The sequence below is a fragment of the Sarcophilus harrisii genome, chromosome 2 (assembly GCF_902635505.1).
Source record: "Sarcophilus harrisii chromosome 2, mSarHar1.11, whole genome shotgun sequence".
NCBI lineage: Eukaryota > Metazoa > Chordata > Mammalia > Dasyuromorphia > Dasyuridae > Sarcophilus > Sarcophilus harrisii.
The window spans coordinates 598301274-598325159 of record NC_045427.1 but is presented as its reverse complement, the minus strand read 5'-3'; the positions used below and the strand labels follow the sequence as shown (position 1 = coordinate 598325159).

Genomic DNA, 23886 nt, shown 5'->3' with positions numbered 1-23886 from the left:
GTCTCTGTCTTTTTCCCTCCTTCCACTCAAGAACTATTCTTTCATAAAATTTGGGCATTAGGGACCCATACTGAAGTATTATTGGAGAAAAGAAGGATGGTTTAGAAACATTTATCAGGTTTAAAAAATAAATGCTAAGCATGATAATTGTGAAAATATGTATAGAAGAATTACACATGTTTAACATATATTGGATTACTGCCACGTGGGGAAAGAAGGAGAAAAATTTGGAACATAGAATTTTGCCGGGGTGAATGTTGAAAATAATCTATGCATAGGTTTTTAAAATAAAAAGCTTTAATAATAATAAAAAATAAAAAAGTTAATTGGAAACTAAACAAAATTGCTAAAAATTGTTTTTGAATATAATTGGAAAAAAGAAATTAAAAAAACCACCTATGAGATTGTAAGGCTGGAAGAAAGGGATATGAGATTATGAACTATGAAGTTTTGTGGAAGGGAAAAGAGTAGCTTTGAGGCTTAGGGACTTATGGGAAAATGACAGGGGCTTTCTTGTGGGGTGAAGACATAGAGAGTTAAAGAGGTGGAAATGACTATCATCTGCCTCCCCACTCCTCAGGGTTCGTTAGCTTCGACAATCCAGCCAGTGCGCAGACGGCCATCCAGGCCATGAATGGCTTTCAGATTGGCATGAAGCGGCTCAAGGTTCAGCTGAAGCGGCCAAAGGATGCCAACCGGCCCTACTGACCCAGCCGTGACTGACTACAGACAGGTGAGATGGGCAAGGTCAGGGGCAGGAGGCAGGTGTCTAAAGCCACCCTCACTGCAGGTCAGATAGTGTCCTGGCTGGTGCTGCCTTGTCATCTGGCTCACCCCCATTTCTGAACTAGAGTCCCCAAGTCTGAAATCATGATCAGATCTTGTCAGTTTAGGCTAACGTGGGCTGAATGGGACCTTACCGGTTTTTGACAAAACCAGGAAGGGGGGAATAGTCCTCAGGGGGATGAGACCATTTTCCTAGAAGCCCTGTCTCTTTGAGTTCCTGAAGTACCAAACTACCTCCTAGATCCCCAAACAACCTTGGACTAGAGTCACCATCACCCTAAGTCAGCAGAGTGCCCAGTCCTCCTCAGAAGCCAGTATTGGTTCCAGCCACACCAGCCGTACATTTTGACACAGCCCGATATTTAAGTAGGGCCTGGAGATTTGTAGGAAAGGGAATCCTATGATGGAGGCTCTAGTCAGTTGAATCCCAGGCAGGGAATGATAAGAAATAACATCTCAGCACTTGTCGGGAAGGTCCAAGCCACCTCTCCCGCTAGAAAAGAGCTCTGAATTTGTGTTAAATGGATACAAATGTTCTAATAATATCCATCAGTCTAGTCCCTTCTGTATTGGGAGGTTGGATGAGTTAGGTCCAGAGATGGAAAGGCCAATTTTAAGAGCTACAGTGGGTGGGAATATCTGGTTTAAAAAAAAAATTTTTAAGATAGAGTGAACATTCTTTAGAATGAGAAAAGGCCATCAAACCAACTCTTCTTCTCTTTATGTTTTGTTTTTCCAACCCATTCACCACCCACCAGACCAGATGGTCCCTCAGTGGCTTTCTAGCTGTTATGGGAGACCCCAAAATACCCTATCCCTCCCCAAATAACCTGAAACTGTAAGTCACTTAAGCATGGTGTCATCTGTCCACTGATGACGTCATGTGGCCAGTTGTGAGGTCGTTGCATGATGTGCCTTTAAGTCCTCAATCTTGTGCTCTCAGTTCTCTACCCCACCCCCACCTCTTAGGGGTCTTTCTCTTGGGGGATTGTGGAGTGCCGTACTTAGTGCCCATGGTGGAGAGTTATTGGAGTGTTGGTTGATCTGTCTTGATTAGTTGTGACTTTGAACTTTGCTTCCTCTTCTTTTTCCTCCCCCTCTTCCTCCTCTTCAGTTCCAACCTTCCTTCTTTTCTTCCCCCCTCTTCTTCCTCCATTTCTTCCTCTTCTCCATATATTCTCTTATATTTTCTTCTCTTATCCTTCCTCCTCATCTTTCTCTTTCTCTTCTTTTTTCATCTTTTCTCTTTCCTTCCCTCCTCTCCTACTTCTTCCCACTCTTCCCCCTTCTTCTTGTCTTCTTTCCAAACTTACCATTCTTTCTTGTGTTGTAATGTGACAATGTATGCCTGCATTCGATGTCCTGTGTGATAAGGATGATTTAATAGTATATTGTGGTTCTTGAAGTGTTCTGATGTTGATTCCACTTGGAGCCCTTTCAACGGCAGTAAGCTAAAATGTGGTTTTCCCTAAGGGACCCTGGAACAGTACCTGTATCTCCAGCTGTATAGGTCACTCTCCAAGCACCAGAAATCCACCAGAACCAGAGTGGCCCAAAGTCCTGGGTCTGTCCCAGCCAAGCTTTCCCACTATCTCTCTCCACACTTGTTTCTCATATCTGAAGTTTCTAAGCAATGAAAGAAAATCAGAGATATATTAAGCCCCTTCATAGCCTGAGAGCCCTGACTCACAAAAGTAAAGACTCAGGCAGAAGTAAAGCAATTTGACTGAGAAAATATGAATAGAGAATAGATTTCAGCTCATTAGAACCAGACCCTTCAGTGGTCCTCTTGAGCCACCTCCCTCCTAGGGAGCACCTGCAATAGGGCTTCTCTGCCCTAAAGGTCTTTACTTAGAGAACCAGTGTGTGCTGCCTTGTCCATCCCAGAAGAGGGGAAGACAGTATCTTCCATCCAAACTATTCCTCCATCAAAGGGCAAAGTTCACTGTGTCAAATAAACAAGTTCTTCTTAATCCTGGGAAGCCCAGCCTCAATGAGGTCTTGGCTGGGATCAGACCATCCTCAGCTGAATCCTTGATGGAATCCGAGTTCTCACCAGTCTTGTGTCAGCATCATCTGCAACTCATAGGAAGGTGGGTGTGACTTTAGCCGTGGGTGTGATCAAATGTCATCTTTACCTGCTCCTCCATCAGATCCTGCTTTGGCTTTCCTCCCTTAGAAATGGTTTCTACTTGAACTTCTGGTTTTAGATGTCCCTCAGTTACTGATGCCTCCAGCTGTTTTCCTCTCCCTGAATGGAACCTTGCTACCTTGCACAGTAGCATTTTATGTTGTTTCTTAAATTTAAGTATTACCCTATTACCCTATTTTATGTTGTTCACCTGTTAGCTGCAAAGTATTCCCTTCTCTCCCAATAAGCAACCTATCCTGATGCTTTGTCCTTTACCTGAAGCTCTCTGGCATTTGCCTGTCATTCCTTGCTGGATTGTGAGCTAGCATTGCTCCAAGATCAAGCCACTATTTAGTAGACTTAGTATACTTTCCTTAACACCCTACCTCAGCCTGGCACAGGCCAGGATATTATTGTAATTCTCCATTCTCCAAGACTTCGTTATTCCAAGCAATGAAAAACATCCAGAGGGGATCTGTACTGACTTTGAAGCAAAATCTGTTCACAAAACCAAAATGTTCCCTTTCAATAGCAGCTCCTATTATCCCAGGCTCTGGAGGATGCCATATTCCTGGAAACAATCATCTGCTTTTGAGAGGAAACCAAAGGGTTCTGGGAACAGTTAGAAACTTAGTCATCTTCATTTAACAGAATGCTTCTATTAGAAAAGTTCTTTGACCAACTTGTGAAGTTCCTCAGCTTTCTCACTAAAACAAGGGTGCTAATGGACTTTTCCTTAAGCATCCCATTTAAAGTGGTTAGTAAAGGTGGCCTTCCTGAAATTTCATTTAGGTTCTACTGATCACTGAAAACTACTCTATATCTCTCCTGAGAATAGCTCCCTGCTTCCTGTTGTGTTTTATTCAAAAATTCTTTTCAGATTTTTCATGGCCCTAACAATCATCAGTTCCCAGTAGTAGAATACTCCAGAATCTTCAGGATACTTAGACTGAGAATTTATTGTACTTTGAAGTGAGTGACCCTCACTAACTACTCTTTAGAGGCGCCAGTTGATGCCATTTGAGACAAATTGGTCCATAGAGAACTACTTTCATACTCTAATGATGGACATCCACCAATATATCAATTCTGTATCAAGATTCAGTTTTGCTTCCAGCTCAGCCTGCTGTAGCATTGAATCCCCCAATGACTCAGTCACCATTCATGCTGAGGAACCCATGCATCAGAGGGGATGCTAGTCACAATTCATCCCAATCACATAACTTATTAAAAAACTAAGAAGGCTATTCCTGTACCACGGACTGCCTAGACATTGCTGAGCCAGTTGACTCACCAACTAATACCAAAGATGGTGAAAAATGCTTACGTCTCATCTACACAGAGTAGACCCTCTTTTGGACCCACGTTCCCTTGGGCCTATCATTCAGTCTCTCCATAAGTCGATTTTTTTCTCTTACCCTTGGTGCTAGAGTTCCTGCTCTTTCAAGCACCTCTGAGACTTTATATGACTTACATTGCCACCTTCCTCACTCCCTTTGATAGACATTCCTGAAATCTTCCTTCATCCCACCTAGTTTTCAGAAAGAAAAATGATAAATTATCATAATGGTCCTGACCAATTAAGCATAAACCTAAATCCTTATTGAGTAGGAAACAATACAGAAGTCTTCACCATGTCTCTTGTTATATGTGGTCTTTCCTATTTTCTTGTTTTATTGGAGATCAAGTTATTGGAACAACACAGCTCCAAACATTGGTTGGAGTTCTAATCAAATTTAACTACACTACTATAAAAATATATTTCAAGGAAGGAATGAGTTGTCCCTAATCATTAGGTCCCAATTTGAAATTTCTACTCTAGTGCAAAGATTATTGAAACATAACTTTAACATAGTTAAAGGAGACATGTTGTTCTCTTACCGATATTGGACCATATTGTTAATGGGATCCCAAGGAACCCTCTTCCAGTACTCTAGCAATACTATCTTAACAAGGTAAAAGAACTAGAATCTCCAAAGAGTCCTAAATACATACATAATTGTTTACCTAGTCTTTAGCCTCTGCTTAGGCTCTCCTATTAAGGAAAAAATGCTTTTGTTATAATGGTTCAAAATTGTTCTTCCCTACCTCTGATTTCTAACCTCCTGGATCAAATAGCCCATACTTGCCCTGTTCAACAAATTGGATTTTCAGGGAACCTATGACCCTGGTAAAGATTAATGGGGCAATGAATAGAAAATAGCCTTCTAAATAACATCAATGTGCAGTGTACTGTCTGTCCAACCATTTGGATTGTTGAATGCCCCCAGTGGCTTTTTAACATCTATAAATTTTATTTTCACGACTTGATGGAATACACAATAGTAGTTTACTTGATGATTTTCTGACTTACCCCATACTGCACACAATGCGTCTGGTTAACTGATCCACAATTCCCGTGAGCACTTGTGCCAGAACTGATTATTACTAAGCAACAATACAAAAAAAAAAAAAAAAAAAAAAAAAAAAAGCAGAGCCAGGATTCCTGAAGCCTCTCATGGGCTGTCTGGAGTCAAAAATGGATCTGTACTAGGGGGATGCTGCTATGCAGTGGGAGGAAGGGAGAAGACTCTTGCTGCCATCAAGGATCTATATCCTAACACTTCTAAGGTATTGCTTCCTATTCACACATAAGCATACATAAGCAGCCTTGACAGGCTTCCTGAGATATCTAAAGGCATTCCACTAGAGAACTGTGGTTGGCTTTTGCCAAGTTCAAGAATAAATTAAGTTTTGTCCTAATTTACATAGAACCATGCTGGCCCTTCATGGTAAACCTCAACATTTTCAGTCATGATTAGAGCCATTCTCTAGGAGACCAGCGGCCCCTGTCCCAGCTGCCAACTCTCCTTCCAGCTGGTATTACTCTAACACCTGGAGGAAACTTTTTCCAAAAGATCTTTGTACCTCTGTTCACAATAGTACTCCTCCACCCAGCCAGTGACTCATTCAAAGAGGATCTGCCTATGTAACAAAAGCTTAATTATATATAAGGTGGATTGTCTAATCACCATGTGGGTGGAACTCTGGACTTCTAGGGATCACAGGTTCAAAGTAATGCCAAGATGCTACATGAGATCATTGTAATAGTTGCCTCTTGAGGAAATTATCAGGATTACCTTGGCCATTCCCATCATCCCTATAGCTCTCTGAAGGGCAATATCTTAAACTCTGTGACTAATTTACCATTGTCTCAAGGACAAGAAACCCTATGAATAGTCATTGACAAGTTGAAAAAGTTGGACTACTTCAAATCTTGGATCAATCTACTTTCAACCTCTAGAACCATTCTCCTATTATTTAAAAGATATCTTTACTCATTGCCTCACTTTATGTCTCATAAACTTCACTTGAGTTTAAGATTCAATTCACCACCATATATTACCCTCACTCCCAAGAAAATGTGAAATAGAAAATAATACCTTGGAGCACCAATTGATCTGTTACATTCACTAATCAAGATAAACAGGTTGGAATTATTGTCTTCACTCTGTTCATCAACCCACAAAACATCATTCCATATTAAACGACAGTTTTTAATTCCCTACCCTACTTTTCTGCCCCCACATGTGCTTCCTTATTTCCTGAAGATCTCATAATCAATGAGTGGCTGAGAGATTTGGAAACCAAGACTGATCTACAAAGTTCCCTGCTGAATTGAGAGGTCTGTGCTGTGTACTGTGGGATCCTTTGTAGATAAAAGACTAAGTCTCATTAATGATTCAGAACCCCTGTAGGACACTGCCTGGTTCTGAACATTAGGGCCTTTCTTAAGGGGCACAGTAACTACCATGGTCTAAAGGTAAAGCTTCCATCTTCCCTCTAGATCCAGCATATTTTCATAGGTCACAAAATACAGAATCTCAGAGTTGGCAGGGCCCAAAGCACTCAAAAGGTGAAATATACAGTATAGGGGCAGCTAGTTGGTGCAATAAATAGAGTGTCAGCCCTGAAGTCAGGAGGACCTGAGTTCAAATTTGGACTCAGACACTTAACACTTCCTAGCTGTGTGACCCTGGACAAGTATCTTTTGAATAAAATAATTCATGAAATATCCAATGTCTACTAAAGATGAAGGGACTGTGAGCTGCCTCAGTGGTAAGAGTATCCACATTAGTGAAATTTTTGAACTAGAATTGTAGTTATCTCAGAGCTGGAATGGATCTCAGAAATCATTCATCTGAACCCCATTCTGATCAAGGATCCTTTCTACAAAATCCACAATGGCTTATAATGATAGGGAACTAATTTGCTCTTCAAATTGTTCCAGCTCTAAGTCTTTTATTCTCCAGGATAAACAAATCCCATTCCTCCACCCAATGGCAAGTTTTCAAAGCTTATAACAATACTGGTTTCACTCTTCTATATATATTCTACCTTGTCAAAGTTCTTCCCAAAATGGGACACCCAGAACCACTCAATACTATAGCTGTGATAGGACAAGGACAGAGATAGAGGAACTATCATTTCCTCCATTCTAGGTAATACATTTCTAAATGCAACTTAAGATCATATTAGTTTTTTGGGCTGCCAAGTAACACGAATTCTAGTCCATTAAAAGCCGCATGTTTTCTCACATGATTTATCACCCCAATATATTTCCCCCATCCTGTACTTCTATAACTAACTTTTGGAGCCAGTTTTGGTGAGTTTATTTTTTTCCTTATTAAATATCACTTAATTTGATAAGCATAGCATTAATGCCTTCATTCAGATCATTGAAAAAATATTTGACCGAATAGGGCCTAGGAGAGATCCAGATGCCCCTCTTCAAGATGACATGTATCTATTTATCAAAACTCTTTGCTTCTAGTGATTTGACACGTTCTAAATATGTATAAACTATACATAAAATTATCCATCTCTATCCCCATCCCAAATCTCTGCATCATCTGCAAGTATATCATGAAAGATTTTGTCAAATATCTTATTAAAATTTACCTATAGACTGTTTACATATTTCCCGAGATCTATCTTATTTATCTGTCCAAAAAGGAGATGAAATTAATCTGGCATGACTTATTCTTGATAAACCCATTCTGATCTCCCTCACAAACCATCCCTTATTCAGGGACAAAATTTTAGCAGGAAATAAAAACAAACCCATTGGCCTATAATTTGAAGAATCCATCTTCTCCTTTTTGAAAACTGAGACAACATTCATCCATCTCCAAACCTAGGACCTCTCTCCTATTCTCTCTATTTTGTCAAAAGACACCAACAGCAGCTCAGCAATCACACCTCAGAATCGGGGTTGTAGTTCAACCAAATTTAGCAACTTGAACTCCTTGAGGTCAGGGTCAGTTTGTTATTCTTTTACTTTTTGGTTTACTTTTACACTAATTATGAACTCCAGTGCCCTGTTAAATGCCACTATTTTTGTTCCAAGTCTGAAGATCATCTTTAGTTGGAAAAGAAAAGAACAATAGGCATTGTATAGTTTGCCTTCTAACATCTGTAACCAGATATAATCAGATTGATCACCTTTGGTCAATGTCAATCTAATCTAATGCTCTTTTCTTTGTATGTGTCCTTTAATCCACCTCCAGCTTTTGACATTGTTGACTGTCTTGTTCTTAATCCTATTTTCATTCTTGATTTCTCTGTTGCTGTACTATCTGGTTGTCCCCCTTCTCTCACAGTTCTATCATTTCTTCAAGTTACCATGATATAATTGTGATGAAAAATTCTATCAATACATCTGCTAGAGCCTATTCTCTCCTAAAAGCAGAGGAGCAGATAAATCTGTGATTATCAGAGATAATTTGATTTTTCAAAAGTTTGGAGCATACAATCTTAAAATTTATAATAGATAATGAAGGAAAAACCAGGTACTGCCTCATGGATGTCTTAGATTTGGGAAGTGGGGATTTCATAGAACTCAAAGAAAGCATAGATTGAACCTCATCTTCTAAGTTTCTATGGGGAAAGTTGGCTTAGGAAAGATCTCACAATCAAAATTCTGACTATACAAATGTGATTCCAGATCAACAAGTAATGGGAACCTGTCTGAAAAGACTAAGGTAGTTGCTCAGGGAGGTTTTTGTTTGTTTTGTTTTTAAGGTTTTTTTTAGTTTTACATAAAAGAAAAAAGGAAGGATAGATAAAGGGATCTGAATACAAAGTGGCAAGGTCTTATAATTAACATCTAGGATACTACAAACCAGAAAAAGAGGAAACAGAAATGACTGGCAATGAATGAATACTAAGAAAAACAAAAAGAGCTTTTTTTTTTCCCCTTAAAGTATATTACAGGCAAAGAATTGAAGAAAGGATAGAAGAACCCTGTTGCCTGAGGTGTATGGGATAAAAATAAAATTAGGTGAAGGAAGAAGAACTGACAAGACTTGGCAACTGACTAGATGAGGACATAAAAAAAAAAAGAAGGGGGATTAAAGATGCAGGTTTTGATCCTGGGTAACTGGGAATGTGGTGAGGCTATGAATAGAAATAGGGAAGTCAGAAAGAACTGTTTAAAGGAGAAAATAATAAGGTTCATTTTGGACATGGTGACTTTATTATCAAGATATTGTCAAAACATTAACAAAACAAGTAGAAAAATCTAGTACACAAGTGAAATAGGTGTTTGAAGCTCAGACAGTGGTTAAATATAAAGTTTGAAGAGTCATGAAGTTGCTGTAAAGTCATTTTTAAGTCATATTTGACTCTTTCTGATCCTATCCAGAGTTTTCTTACAAAGATATTGGGGTGGTTTGCCATTTCTTTCTCCAGCTCATTTTACAGAGAAGGAGACTGAGGCAAACAGGATTAAGTGATTTGCCCAGGGTCATCCAGTAAGTATCTGAAGTCAGATTTGAATTTAGGAAGGTAAATCTTCCTAAATCTTAGAAAGATAAATCTTACAGATCCGGCCCTCTAAACACTGCACCACCTAGCTGCCAAGTCATAAATATAGAAAAGATAACTGAAACCATAATAGTGGATGAGATTGCTAAAGGAAAGCACATAAAATGAAAGAAAAAAGCCAAGGACAGAATTTGGAGAAACATTTCTATTTAAGGAATATCAGGGAAAGTAACAATGAAACAGAAGGAACAGTTAGAGAGGAAGGAGGTCAACCAGGCTGGTACATCATCAGAGAAATTAACAATGAAAATAAGATTAAGAATAAAACAGTCAGCAGTGTCAAAGACTGGGGCTACATTGGGGAGGATACAAACAAAGAAAAGAGCATTGGATTAGGTTATCAGTGGTCGTCTTTGAGAGTATTATCAGTGGAGATTTAGTAGCAAAAGTAAGGTTACAAGAAACTGAGAACTGAGTGAATATAAAGAAATAGAGGCAATCAACATAAACTACTTTTTGTATAAAGTTAAACATGAAAAATGGGAGAGATTGGACAGCAGCTCTAGAAGGTAGCAAAATCACAATAAGGATTTTTTCATTGGAGATTGAGAAGACTTGAGTACATTTACAGACAAAGAAGAGTGGACCCATAAAGTGGAGAGATAGATGATGTTCAAAAGAAATAACATCATGGATGGAATAAGGTCTCCAAACGGATGGGAGGACAATGAGATCATGTCCAGATAAAAGAGGTAATCTTGGTAAGAAGGAGGCTCTCATCTTCCTCTTAAATTAGAAGGGAAGAGAATTTTTGTGTCCTAGAAGCTGAGGGAGGGAATATTAGATGGTCTCAATTTTTTTAGCAATCCAGGTAAGGTATCTATTGAGATTAAAAGAGAAAAGGAAAGGCAGGGCTTTCAGGAAGAGCTTTGGAACAGTGACTAAGGGGAATGTGATAGTGAGTCAGCAAGACATGACTATAATGATTTTATGCGAATTCAGGAATCAGACCCCTGAGATAGCTAGAAATATATGCCTTTACTGACAGACTCACTCTACCCATTCTTCCCCCACAAAACTCAGAATCCTTGGGCACGACCACATGCTAGTAATTGGGGGTTGTTCATTGCCAGCCCAACTTTGGATCTGGTACATGTTTTACATATTGCCATGTAAACACAAAATCTGTTTGGCTTTTCTAAGGATTTTTACTGCTAATACTAGTCATAGAATAGATGGGTTAAACAGAAAGGGAAAATCCAAACATGCACATTAACAAGAGTCAGTCAACAAGTTGTTTTGTTGGTTTGTTTGTTTTTTTTAAGTGCTTACTATATGTCAGATTCTCTGCTAAGCACAAGGGATACAGTGGAAAGGCAAAGTCCTTATTCTTGGAAAAGCTCACATTCTAATAAGGGACAAAACATACAAATGTGTGTGTATATATATATATATATATATATACATATATATGCATGCATACATATCACATACACATATTTTTATATATACAGTAATATATATATATATATATATATATATATATATATATATATACATATACGAAATATACAGTATAGGGGCAGCTAGTTGGTGCAATAAATAGAGTGTCAGCCCTGAAGTCAGGAGGACCTGAGTTCAAATTTGGACTCAGACACTTAACACTTCCTAGCTATGTGACCCTGGACAAGTCCCGTAATCCCAATTGCTTTAGGGGAAAAAAAAGCATAATATATATATATATATATATATATATATGTGTGTGTGTGTGTGTGTGTGTGTGTGTGTATGCACACATACACAGAATAGAGGGAAGGAACTAACAGGAAGAATTGAAAAGGTCTTTTGCAGAAGGTGGGATTTAAGCTGAGTCTTAAAGGAGGCAAGGGAAGCCAAGAGGCAAAATAGGGACACAGAGAATTCCAGACATGGGAGATAGCTAATGAAGAGTCAAGAGATGAAAGCTCTCCCCCACCCCAAACAAAAAAACAAAAATTTTAAAAACAACAATTTGAGCTCAATTTCTAAAAGCTTCAAAGTTAACGTGAAAGCTCAAATTCTTACAAGATAGAGATTCTTGGATCTTCAGTGGATTGTAACATTCAATTTCCTGCTCTCCAATGTCTACCTTCCCTTTCTCTCTCTTGCAGGGATTTCTGAATTTCTAATCTAGGAAAGAATTATAGTCACACCTCAGCATTCATACTCATGCCTCTCTCCCTCCCATTTCCCTTCCTACCTTTCTCCCACTTCTCCAGGATGTCAACCTTGAACCTAGCTAAGGCAAGGAGCATCCTTCTTTTTGGTGAAAGAAATGGAGATGCAATTCCAGGGATTGGGAAAAAAGAACTAGTGAAATTTGGACCTGAAATTAGCATTTGCTGCCCTATACCCACCCATCCCCAGCCTTCCAACTCTTCCCTACAGCGTTTTCTAGGAGCCATGGCCTTGCCCCTCTTCCCCACTAACTTTCCTCTGACCTTTGTTCTGTTGTAGGCTGGAAGCCCTGCCCTGTACGAAGAGTGTCCCCCTTTTCCCACGTACAGTATCCAAACTTGTAACTCTCTTTCTTTGCAACATATCACGCTGGAGGAAGAGGAGGAAGCTCCTGTCCTGGCTGCACTCAAGAGAGAGAGAGAGAGAGAGGAGAGCAATTGAGAGAGAGAGAGAGAGTGTGTGTCGGCCTAATTGTGTGGTAGGGCCTTTTTTTAACTATGAATTGATTTTTGCTTTCTTTCTTACAAACAAAACAACCAACAACAAAAACATGAAGACCAAGAGGCAACAGAACTGAACCCATGGAACCAAGCAAGCCTTCATGGAGGCCAGTGACCCAAGAGTCCTTGGGCTTCCTTGAGCCAGCCAGAGCTGTTGGGAAGAGACAGCTTGGAGCACTTGCTGCCCAGTAGTGCTGGAGGAGGTTTTGCCAGGACCGATGGAGCAGGTATCCTCCTGCCCAGTCTTGCAGGAGGAAAAGGATCTAAACCAAAGCCAGTGAGAGGGGCTAAGGCCGATGTCTTTGTTTTATTTTTCGATTGTTTGGGGTTTGTTTTTTTAAGTGAGTCTCTCCACATCTGGATGGAAAGAACCCAGGCTGACAAGATGTTGAACGTCTAGAAAGAGATAAGTATTAAGATCGATCTAGCCCTCATGAGCGTGGGGAAAGGCAGGGAAAGGAAGGCGGGAGAGGGGCCCGCTGGCCCTCTGGCTTACCTGTCTTCCCCTTATTGGGGAAACAGGACTTACTTCTTTCAGTCATATCATTCCTTAGAGTTTAGGGACCAAAGGACTATTGCTTTTTAAGAAAAAATATATCTATATAAATAAATTAATTTTCAAAAACAAAACAAAAAGAGAAACAAAACAAGGTCAAGTACAGAATCTCAGAAAAGCTGCATTGAAAAAACCACAGACAAGGATGGCTCTGGGAGAGGGGGAAGGTGGAACCTCCCTCACCCCCAAAGGCCTATGGGTAGTAGGAGAGCTGAAGGGGCCTGGGAAAGGGGAGGCTGAGGGAAACTTTCTGCTGAGTATTTCATTCCCTGGTTACCCCCTCCCCTTTTTGCCCCTCACTTTTTATGTGAAATAAAGGACATTGGACTTGTGTGCAAGTGATAGAGGAGCCATGGTAACAGTGACTCTCCCACAAATGCAGTGTCAACCCCTCACCCCAATAACCCTCCAAAGCCCAGTAAATGGACCCTTTCTATTCCCTGAGCCCTGGACCCCAAGTCCCAGCTTCCTGACTCCTCAGGACCCTGCTTCATGACTCATATGAACACAAGCCTGGGATCCTAAACTGGGCTACCCCTTGTTTCTTCCACTTGGCATTTATAGCCAGACTGGCACCAATAGCCAGATTGGCAACATGGCCTTTGCCTTCTGGGTAAAGGGAGCTGACCCAGTTTTGTGGTGTGCACCAGTAATAATTCCTTCTTTTATGCTTATGCTTTGAGCTTACATATCCTTCTTAGTGCTACTCCCATTACTCAGTAATTCTATAATGACTTTAACCTCACCCATAGACTATTACCCCTAGCCTGCCTGGCACATTGTGAGAAAGGGAGAACTGGCTGGAGGGAGGGACGGACAACACTTTGATTCCAATTTAAGTCAACAAACATTTACTGAATATCTATTAATATCGGCTATGGGCAGAGCACTGTCCTAGGCACTGAGGGAGAGGCAAAGAGAAGACCCACTCCTGACTGTCAGAGTTAATAATATTGTGAAAGAGTTTCTAATCTAATAGAACCTGAAAAGAAGCACAGTTGGGAAAGCTCCCTAATCCTTAAGCAGGTTAATATCTGAAGGTTTCCACTCCCTCCCTCCCCCCACCACCCCAGGCACTTCAGTTCCAACTCCTCTACTACAGGGCCCAGAAATGTGACTTTTTAAAAATTAAAAATAAAAAGGAGAATTTGCTGTATTGTTAGAAAGTACAGAATCTAGCTGGTCAAAGATGGATATTTGTCCAGGCCTAGGTGAGTCCAAAGGTGGTCCAAGTGGCAACCTCAGTTCCTCCGTCATCTGCTGCTCTGACTCACTGACTATGGGAGAAATAAAAGTGCAGGGGATGGGGAGAATTCGGAAGGCTCTTCTTAGTCATTCCCTTATCATATGAAAGTTTCCTGATTTAACAAAGTTTATTCCTTCTCTGATTCCAGATCACTCACTAAATCCCCTCCTCAGCTAAGGTAGGGAAATAAGAATGAGATGGCAAGGAGGATTTGACCAGGAATATCTGGCAAGCAGGTCTCAAGCTTTGCTTAGTTTAAGTAATGTTTTTGTTCTTCTACTATTGCTCTAATGAAAGTTTTAATGCTAACTTACCTTCGAGATCATAGCTCCCACCCTCCTTTTTAGGTGGCAAAGTTGAAGCTCAGAAGGGTGAAGCCCATGCTCACACAAGTAACAAGGCAGGATTTAAACCCAGCTTCTGGGCCATCTCTTCTCTCCTAGGACCAAAAAATAAGCCACAGTCTTAAGCTGGGCCATGAAGCATCTTGCCCAATCCCATCTGAGGACTGCAGCTCTGCCTCCTGAGTGTCTCACTTCCCTCCTTTGGCCTTAATTTACTCCTGGCAGCTCTTCTCTCTGGCCCTCAGTTTGCCCACCTGTCATATAGGCTCAGAATGTGTGAGAAGGGATGCACCTCTGGCAAGTAAGGTTCTATACCATGTATCTTGACGGGTAGGAAAATATAATTTTCATTATTTAGGTTATTTCAAAATGGGAGTGCCAGATTACATGAATCCATAAAGGAAATAAATGTTTTGACAAAATACTTTTTCATTCCTCTAAAAAAAAAAAAGGCACCTCTCCTATGCAACAGTGTCTCATGGGTGCTTCTCTATGGTGCTTTTATACAGTGAGTTGCAGTATGCAGCAGGTGCCATTTGTTTGCTTATATATGGCAGTGCACTGTATGCTTACATGCAGCAGGCGTGGTATATAGCTTATATGCAGCTGTGCCATCTGTCCCTTCTCTAGAGCAGTGTAGTCTGCAGCTTATGTACAGTGAGTGCCATCTGTCTGCCTATACGTGTGGTGCTGTCTGTCCGCTTACCGAAGTGGGACATAGTATACAGCTTATGTACGACAGGTGCTACTGTCCGCTGACTTGGAGTGGGCGCTTTCATGGGAGTATATTTAGCCCCAGTGCAGCCTCTTCCCTAGAAGGATACTCCGCTCTCCCGGGCCATCTGGCATTCTGAACACTGAGCTTTGCCTGCTAGAGCTAGTTCCCCCTGAAATGGAGCCCCCAAGGCAGTCTGCTTAGTCTGACAGCCGAGGTGTCAGGACGCGAGATCCTTCTGATCCCAAATGTTGACAGGGCTGGACAACTGGCAGTGTAGATGTCACGTCAAGCACAGAGAAGCCTGATTGAGAGAACAGAGGGGCCTTTGGAGGAGAAGCATCCCCAGGGTTCCCTTCCCCCATTCTCCCAAGTTACAAAAGCTAAAGCTTATTTTCCCTTACCTATGGACCCTGGACTTTTCTTCAAAAATCTTTCCCTTTTTCCACCAAAAATACAATTTTTTTCTGCCAAAAAAAAAAAAAAAATTATCCAGCTCTCTCTGTTATCTTTCTCTTTTTCCCTTTTCTCTTTGTCTGTCTCTGTCTTTCTCTGTCTCTCTCCCTTACATACACATACATGCACAACCCCTCTATAGTTTCTCCATAATGCTGGATCCCACAACCTTCACCTCAGTCCCTTCCTTCCCCCTGTTATCACCATTGTCACTGTTACGGGAAATGAGATTTCATTCATAACCTTGTTTGGCTTGGAATACTGAGTCTGTACAAATGCCCCATCTCTAATTGGGCCCTAAAATGGGAGAACAGGGTAGGGCACATGGCCCAGAGGAGAGAGCAGGGGACAACCCAAGGACTATTTAGGGAGGATATATGGAACCCCAGAATCTCCAATTTCTTTCATAATCATTTTTAATAGATTTTCCCCCTTTTTCCACCTGCACTGTGGTCATGATTTTCCTCAGGGCAGGAGGAAATCACTACAAAATCAAAGCTGGAATAAAATTAGGGAAAGTAAAGGACAATGCACTTGCTCATACATATGGATAAACTAGAATCATTGAAATCATGTCGCCTCTACCCCAAAACCTCTTCTTCAGGCTAACCATCTCCAGTTCCTTTAACCATTCCTCCTATAACTTAATTTTAAATTCCTTTACCAAGATAACCCACTCAGGACAAGCTCCAGCTTGTTAATATTTCTCTTAAAATGTAACATCTATAACTAAACACAGTATTCCAGATTTGGTCTGACCAAGCACAAGTACAGAAAGATGATCACTTCTGTTTTCAACATTAGACAATCTGAACTCAGATGTAACTTGAGATCACACTAGCTTTTTTGGCAGTCATTATTGACATATTGAATTTATAGCCCATGCAAAGCCCCTGTCATGTCCCACCTGGTCCATGCAAATGAGACCAGGTGGCCAGGGACGAGTCCCTGCATGATAAATGGAAGCAAGCTTATTCTAGCTTCAGCCCTCTCTTTTGGCCTCATCTCTTATCTAAGAATGGGAAATCTGCCTGCTTAGTATTGGAATGTCCCCAGGCTGGGGTAGAAGCAAAAGACATGGTCAGAGATACAACCTTGTTTGCCAGATAAACAAAGATCATCATTCTTGGGCAGGGGTACAAAGGAGCTTTTGATAACCAGGTAAATAAACCACACCATTAGAAAGAGTTGTATTGAAAGATCTTCTTAAGATCCCTTTTTTTTATTCTAGGCCCATGCTTTCAGTCTACCTAAGAGATAATCATTATTTGCTCTCTTGTTAACCCATACCACTTTCAAATCTTTTTTACATAAACAGCTAGACACACCCCCCCCCACATTAGTAAAAACAGAACTTTGCAGGACCTTGCATTTATGTCAACAAATGTAATCTTAATTTGGGCCCAACATTCTAGCCTGTAGAGATCTTTTTATTGATTCTGTCATACATTGTATAGGTTCATTTCATCTGGAAACTTGATTAAAATGCCTTCTTTGTATTCAGTCAGGTCTTGGATAAAAATGTCAAACTGGACAGAAGGCATGTTCCTTTGCAAATTGATACTTATCCATTGACCAGTAATTTTGGTTATAGTTAGTTGTTCATCCAACCAGAAATCTACCTAAAAGTGCAACTGTCCACAAATATATCTCAAAAAACTTTGTCAAATGCCTTGCTGAAATGTAGATGCACTATACTGATGGTATTTCCCTGATTATACCAGTCTAGAAACAGTTTAAAAAAAAAAAAAAAAAAAAAAGGAAATTGTCAGTCTGGTATGATTTGTTCTTAGTGAATCTATGCTGACTCCTAGTGATGACTGCTTGATTGTCAAAGTGCTCATAAACCGCGTACTAAACAATCCATTCTAGAACTTTGCCAGGGATTGAGGTCAACAGGGAGGATGCAGTTCATAAGCATTCAAGTGCACAGACCTGCCTGCATACATATAGAAAGGCACACATGTCCAGGTAACCAGTGTAACTTTGGGGACCAGGAAGGCAGTCTACTTCCAACCACCCAAACACACATAAAAAAAATTATCTTCCTCATCTTTGCTCCAGTAGTTGAAGGTTTTAATCCTGTAAAAATTCCCAAGGAAAGCTGGGTGGGTGGGAGGAGGTGGACCATACTTTTTAAGTTGTTATCAATCATTTATTATTGAGTGTGAGTGGATTTTCTAGATAGGAGGGTGGGTAACAATAGGAGGACCCTACTTGCTGACAGAGTTAGGGAAGAAGAGGAGCCACCAAGAAATAAGGATACCAGGCACCAACACAAATCCTATGTCTTCACAATTTTGCCAGGGTCAGTTCTGGCATATAAGTATGCACAATGTATTCATATAAAGACAAAAACACACAAGGGTACACACACAAAATCTTAAGACAAAGTGAGACCCATCTGCCCAGGGATCTGTAAAGTCATGTGAAACCTTCCATTACTGCTGATCAATAGGAGACAGAGACCAAACACCCCTGCCCTTATCTCCCAGCTCAACCTAATCCAGTCCATCAGAGGAATCCAGCTCGGGGACAAGAAGGGTAGGACATTCCAACCTCTCAGTCCCTACTCCCCAACCTGGGAATTCCTATTCATAGCCTCAGAAAGAAATAGATAGATGTCCCAGGACACCAAGGACTCTGGTACCTGCCTACAGGAATGGCATCTGGATCCCCTACCTCAAGGGGCTTTTGTAAACACCAACAAGCTTTCCCTGGGTTTGCTGGCCAGCCTAGGGAAGGAAGGTGGGCAAAAAGGCAGAAACCAGGGTTATCTTGGGTTATTGCCTAGAGCTGAGAAAAGTTGGATTTACCCTCTCTTTTACAGGAAAAATAAAATCTACAACTCCAATTTCTTTGGAAACTAAAGGATCCAAAAGGAGTTTAGATCTGTACTATTGAAGGGAGAGGGGGGGAAAGGGTCCTCCTGTCCTTGCTGCTCCTTCATCACTGAGAAGAGGGAAATGAAGGAGAAGAGTTTCTTGTCCAACAACTAGGAAGTAAGCAGGATAGTACTCAAAACTGAGATTCCATCTTTTATCTTTTATGCTGGGTCCTAGTTCATTTTGGAAATAAAATCTCAAAACTCATATTCACAGCCTGTTCTCTCTCCTTGGTCTCTACACAAATAAAAATTTTGATGTACCGGTGAGGATGATGGAGGGCAGGGATCAAAGACTCCACTTCAGAAAACTTTTGGGGTAATCAACAATAGCAGAATTGCAGAGAACAGAAAAGAGGGACTGTCTCCAGCCATAAGAAGGTGAGTGGAGAGTGCACCAAGCACTATTTCTCAAACACACTATGGTCCACAAATCCATCCACAACTTCCAAGTGATCTGACTTCCCACTCAACAACATAGGATTCATTTCTATACCCTTTGATCACTGCATAAACATATTTCACTTCTCTAGGTTTCAAATTCTTTATGTATAAAATATCAGAATTGGAAGTGATGATCTCTAAAGTCCTCTCTAGCTCTAAACCTCCAGGGAAGAGAAATTAATTATCCCTCAAGCCTCATGCATTGTTGGACAGCTCTAGAAATTAAAAAAGGTCTTCATGATAGGGTAAATATATCCTTCCCTGTAACTTTTACCCACTGGTCCTGGTACTGTCCTCTGAAGCAGGAAAAGTCTACTCCTTCCATACTATAATAATCCTGCAAATATTTGAAGACTTTTATTATGTACCCTCATAAGACTTTTCTCCTCCAGACATATTCCTAACTCTCCACCCATTCTTTACATGGCACAATTTTATCAATTTCTCTTAACAAGTAGAATGATCATAACTGAATACTGTGCTCCAAATATAGTCTGACCAGTAAGACAGCTCCCACAATCATCTGCACACAATTTTTTTTATTTATTGCAGTCTACCTCCTTAGCTGTATCACAGTTATTTCACATTAAGTTTTCAGGAGACAAAAGAGGTCAGGACTTTTTTCAAAGGACCTGGTACAAAGCCAAGGCTGCTCCCATTTTGTATTTTTACAACTGTTTTTTGGTGGGGGGATTTTTTAACATCTATCCCTGTTAAATTTTATCTTGCCAGTTTGGCCCTAGAATTACATCCCACTAATATTATTTTACACATATATAATCTTGACTCATGACCAAAGAAGTAAAAAGACTATAATAAAACATATTAAAAATAACTGCAGGCTGACTATGCACCCAGAATTTCTTCTAGCCCCACATGCCCCTCACAAGAAAAGTGTTCCTAAGCAAATTTCAGATGCCTACAAGTATCTGCAGTGTCCCAAATACTGCTTTTAACAAATATTCCCATCTTCTAAGTATCTTTCCTGCCAAGATAATTTTGAATCTCGATTCATCTAGTATATTACCTATCCCTTTCTTTTGTATCTAAAACAGAGTTTTCCAAACCAATCTGGTCACAGAACAGCTGTGAAATACATTTTGAGAATCCATAAGTATTGGTCCAGGGGGACACTGGGGTAAAAAGCCATTTGGGAAATTACAAAGGAAAACAGAAAGCCAAGTGACACAACATGAAGATTGTGGCCCACATATCAGACACAAGATATAAGATGCTGGGGGATAAGTCAAAGTGTAAGGGTACAATTTTGAATTGTGGAGACATGATATGAGAGGAACACACAGTATAAACCACACAATGAGTGGGGAGATAAGGAGGATGGAGTATCTTACAATGTAAAAGGAAGTCCTAGAAGGTGTCTATGATGGTGGGGGTTAGAGGGAAATCCATAGTGAATATATCACACACAATATGACAAGAAGTAACTGAGGATGTGTGTGTTAGACATACTCTAAGGAAAATTAAAAAGAGGGGATCAGATCGGTGGTGGAGGTTGTGATGATAGTAGATATTGAACACATAAGGGGAGACAAATGAAGAACAGGTAGATACAATATGATGAAAAACAGGGCAGTGGGATAAGGCAGACAGAGATGAAGCTGAAGGATGAGAGGGATGGAAATGGTTATGCAGCAGGCAGAGGGGTGAACATCGAATAGCCTTCTCAAGATAAAGAAAGCTCAATGTCAGTAGTTCCCCAGTTTCTCCTCAAATCAAACCGAGTTCTATGGGATCTATAAGAAGGAACTTCAGAAGCCACTGAACACAATTTGTGCTTGAACAGAACTCCCTGATATAACGCAATATTTGTTTGAAGACATCTAACTTGAAGACATTCAATGAAGAATACCTTCCTAAGCAGCCCATTCCCCCCCTGAAAAGCTCTTAGAAAATTTTTCCTTCTGTCGAGCCTAAATCTTCCTCTGACCCATTGCTCTGATTTCTGTCTAGAGCCAGGCAGAACAAGTATAAGCAATCCCATCCAAGAAATAATACCTGAAATAAGACTTTAATAGTCCTCATGTTTCCCCTAAGTTTGCATATGGCATGATTCTAAGGCCCTTCATTAGCACAGTTGCTATCCTCTGGATCATATTGATCCACTGAACGCAAGATGTGATCGATCTGTCAAGGGTGGAAAACAGGAGAACTTCCCTAATCCTGCCTACTAAAGGTATCAAACATACAGCTTCGAAGCCCATGTGACCACAACACTCCCCTGTGTAATCCAAACCAGATTGTAATAATTGGGAAAAACTTTTAAAATAAGTAAAAATTCAATAAAACATAATTTTAATATGTGGTTTCCTAAGTCAATATTTGACCTGCAGAGATCTTTATTACAGTTGAGTGGGCCCTGTTTCTTTTGAGTTTGATACCACTACTGAATACTTTGCCTTTCTTAATGCATCCTAAAATTACATTGGCTGTCATTGGCTCCTAGGTAGCATAACAGACAAAGTGCTGGACATAGAGTCAGGAAGATCTGGATTGGAACATTAACTAGCTGTGTGACCTTGGGCAAATCACTCAACTCAGATTTCTCAGTCTGTTTGCTCATCCGTAAAATGAGGACAGTAATACTCTGAGTTGTCACGAGAATCAAGTGAGATGACATATGTAAAGCACTACTGACACTGGGTTTTCTTCATCTTGTCCTAAGTATGAGGGCATTTTCTCACCATCACCACCCTCTCCCCACTGGAGCTCCATTTCCATCCTTCCTAATACTACAGATCAGTCTTAAAGCAGGATGTAGCTGCTAATTCTGTCTCTCTCCGTCTCCGTAATTTTAGTCTGTAGTATCCTATTCTTTTCTTAAACCCTTAGAAACTTGTACTTGTACTACAATATAGTTCTAACATGGCAAACTCTGATTCTCTCTCCCAAAGGCAGGCTTGGTTACATCACCACTCAGGGTTCCAGTTTATAATGCATTTTCTACCATATGATGATAAGATATGCTACCATGTATCTCAGCAACTAAATCTTCCATTTGTTGAGGTCATAACTATGTCCTATGTCCCTATATCCTTTACTTACAGTTTCCTGTTAAGGAAAAACTACATGGCCTTCTTCCCCTTCTGGGGGACATTTAGTCCATTTAGTCACTTGACATGGATTGTCTTTTACAAAGAAATATTGGTTCACAGATATGGCAAGAACAAATGTACAAAAATGTTCCCAGTACTTTCACAGGGTAAGTTTCCTCCTATCTCATTTCAGTCTTTGGGAGAATGGAGTCAAAATTTAGCTCAGTTTCTACATAGAATTGATCCCACCAAGTCTACATCTAAAGGTGTCATCAATGTTGAATCTGTTTCAATTTTCATTGACATGGGTCAAGAAAGCAATTCAAAAAATCATTTTTTACACGTGAGAATATCAATTTTGATCTGATGGCAACCATCAGCCTTGAGTTCCAACACCCAGATTCCTATGACTTGCTCTCCCCACTAAATTGGAGACATCACTTCCTTGTTCCTAAAATAGAAAAGAAAAAATTGAAAGGCTAAAGATACCCTGTTTCTCAAGGGCCCTATAAGTCTCAGAAAGGGAAGAAGGCCATGAAACCTTTAGCTTAACAGCATAGTTAGTGTAAGTAAAGGAGTCCCGTTGCTCCACAAGATGCAAATGCAGTGATGAGATGAGATGACTGAAGCCGACTTCAGCTTTTTAAAGGATGCTGTCAGTTCTAGCTGTGAAACCAAATTAAAAAGGTTCCACCCACCCATATGGCCAGCCAACTGGAATCAGTTACAGATTGTCCAAGCGGCTTCCACAGTCTCGCCAAGGTTCTTCCTTTAACCATTTTCATGATTCTCAGAAGCCATCTCCCCAACCTCCTCCATGTGGAAAGATCCCATTTGAGCAAATTAATGGAGTCTGCACATTTGTCACTGCACACTCCATAGTGCACTACACTACAGAGAAGATTCATGTCAGACTATTTCTAGCTTCCTCAGTCACAAATTCTGAAATTCCCTATAAAGTTACTTTCACATCTATAACATCTGTACCGCCCTTCTCATATTTTGCACATATATTTATACAGACACCCAAGATCATTAATTTTATTACTGGATCCATTCTTTGGGGTTTTGCCTCTTATGGATTTCTAGGTGCCTCTATTTTCCTTCCTCTAGCATAGTTTCTATTAAATCTTGTGGGTACATACAGGCAGTTTTTCCCCTCTCTCCCATTTCATTTTAAAACTTTTAATTAGATTTGTAAGACTAAGAGACATCCTTACCAACTTTTGTTGGTTGCACTAAATCTGCATCCAAAAGTATGTCATTCCTATTTAAATGTGGTCCAAAAATCAAAATACCCTTCTCAGTTATCTTCTAGCCAATAGCTCAGAAACCAAGATTTCCTTTGCTTCCTGAGAATTCTTCTCTGCATACCCACTACCAACAGCTTTCATAAGCTTCAAGATAGTCTTAGACTCCCTTAAAACACATGGAATAAAATAGCAGAAACCATGGAAGTTTGAGAAATGCAAGTCTGTTACATCAATCTACTAACTAAACCTGTAACTCAGTAGGAAAAACTATTTGGTGAGACTGACCCTTAACTAGTTCCTAGTAATCACTTCTATTTAAAATTTCCTGTTTAATTATCTCATCTAACTTGTGGTTGACATTAAGCTTAATGCCCTTCAATCCACCCATTTTCTAAAATGGTGACATCCATTTTTTTCTAGTATCCCATATTTTATATAACTTTTTAAAAATTAATGACAATATTTCTGAGATTACATCTCATTTGGGATAGAAC

The 23886-nt window shown here is 40.2% G+C and overlaps 1 protein-coding gene across 7 annotated transcripts in view; it reads left to right on the top strand.

Annotated features, from left to right (window-relative positions):
• CELF6 (CUGBP Elav-like family member 6) overlaps positions 1-17518 on the top strand; it is a 106808-nt gene extending 89290 nt beyond the window's left edge. For 6 of the 7 annotated variants that reach the window (XM_031956351.1, XM_031956352.1, XM_031956349.1 and 3 more), the window contains 2 exons: positions 581-733; positions 12221-17518. In XM_031956351.1, the coding sequence (XP_031812211.1) occupies positions 581-708 (128 nt within the window). In that variant the 3' untranslated portion in view covers positions 709-733; positions 12221-17518. The remainder of the gene's footprint in view (positions 1-580; positions 734-12220) is intronic. The other variant, XM_031956350.1, reaches the window with a different exon arrangement.
• The last annotated feature ends 6368 nt before the right edge of the window (positions 17519-23886 follow it).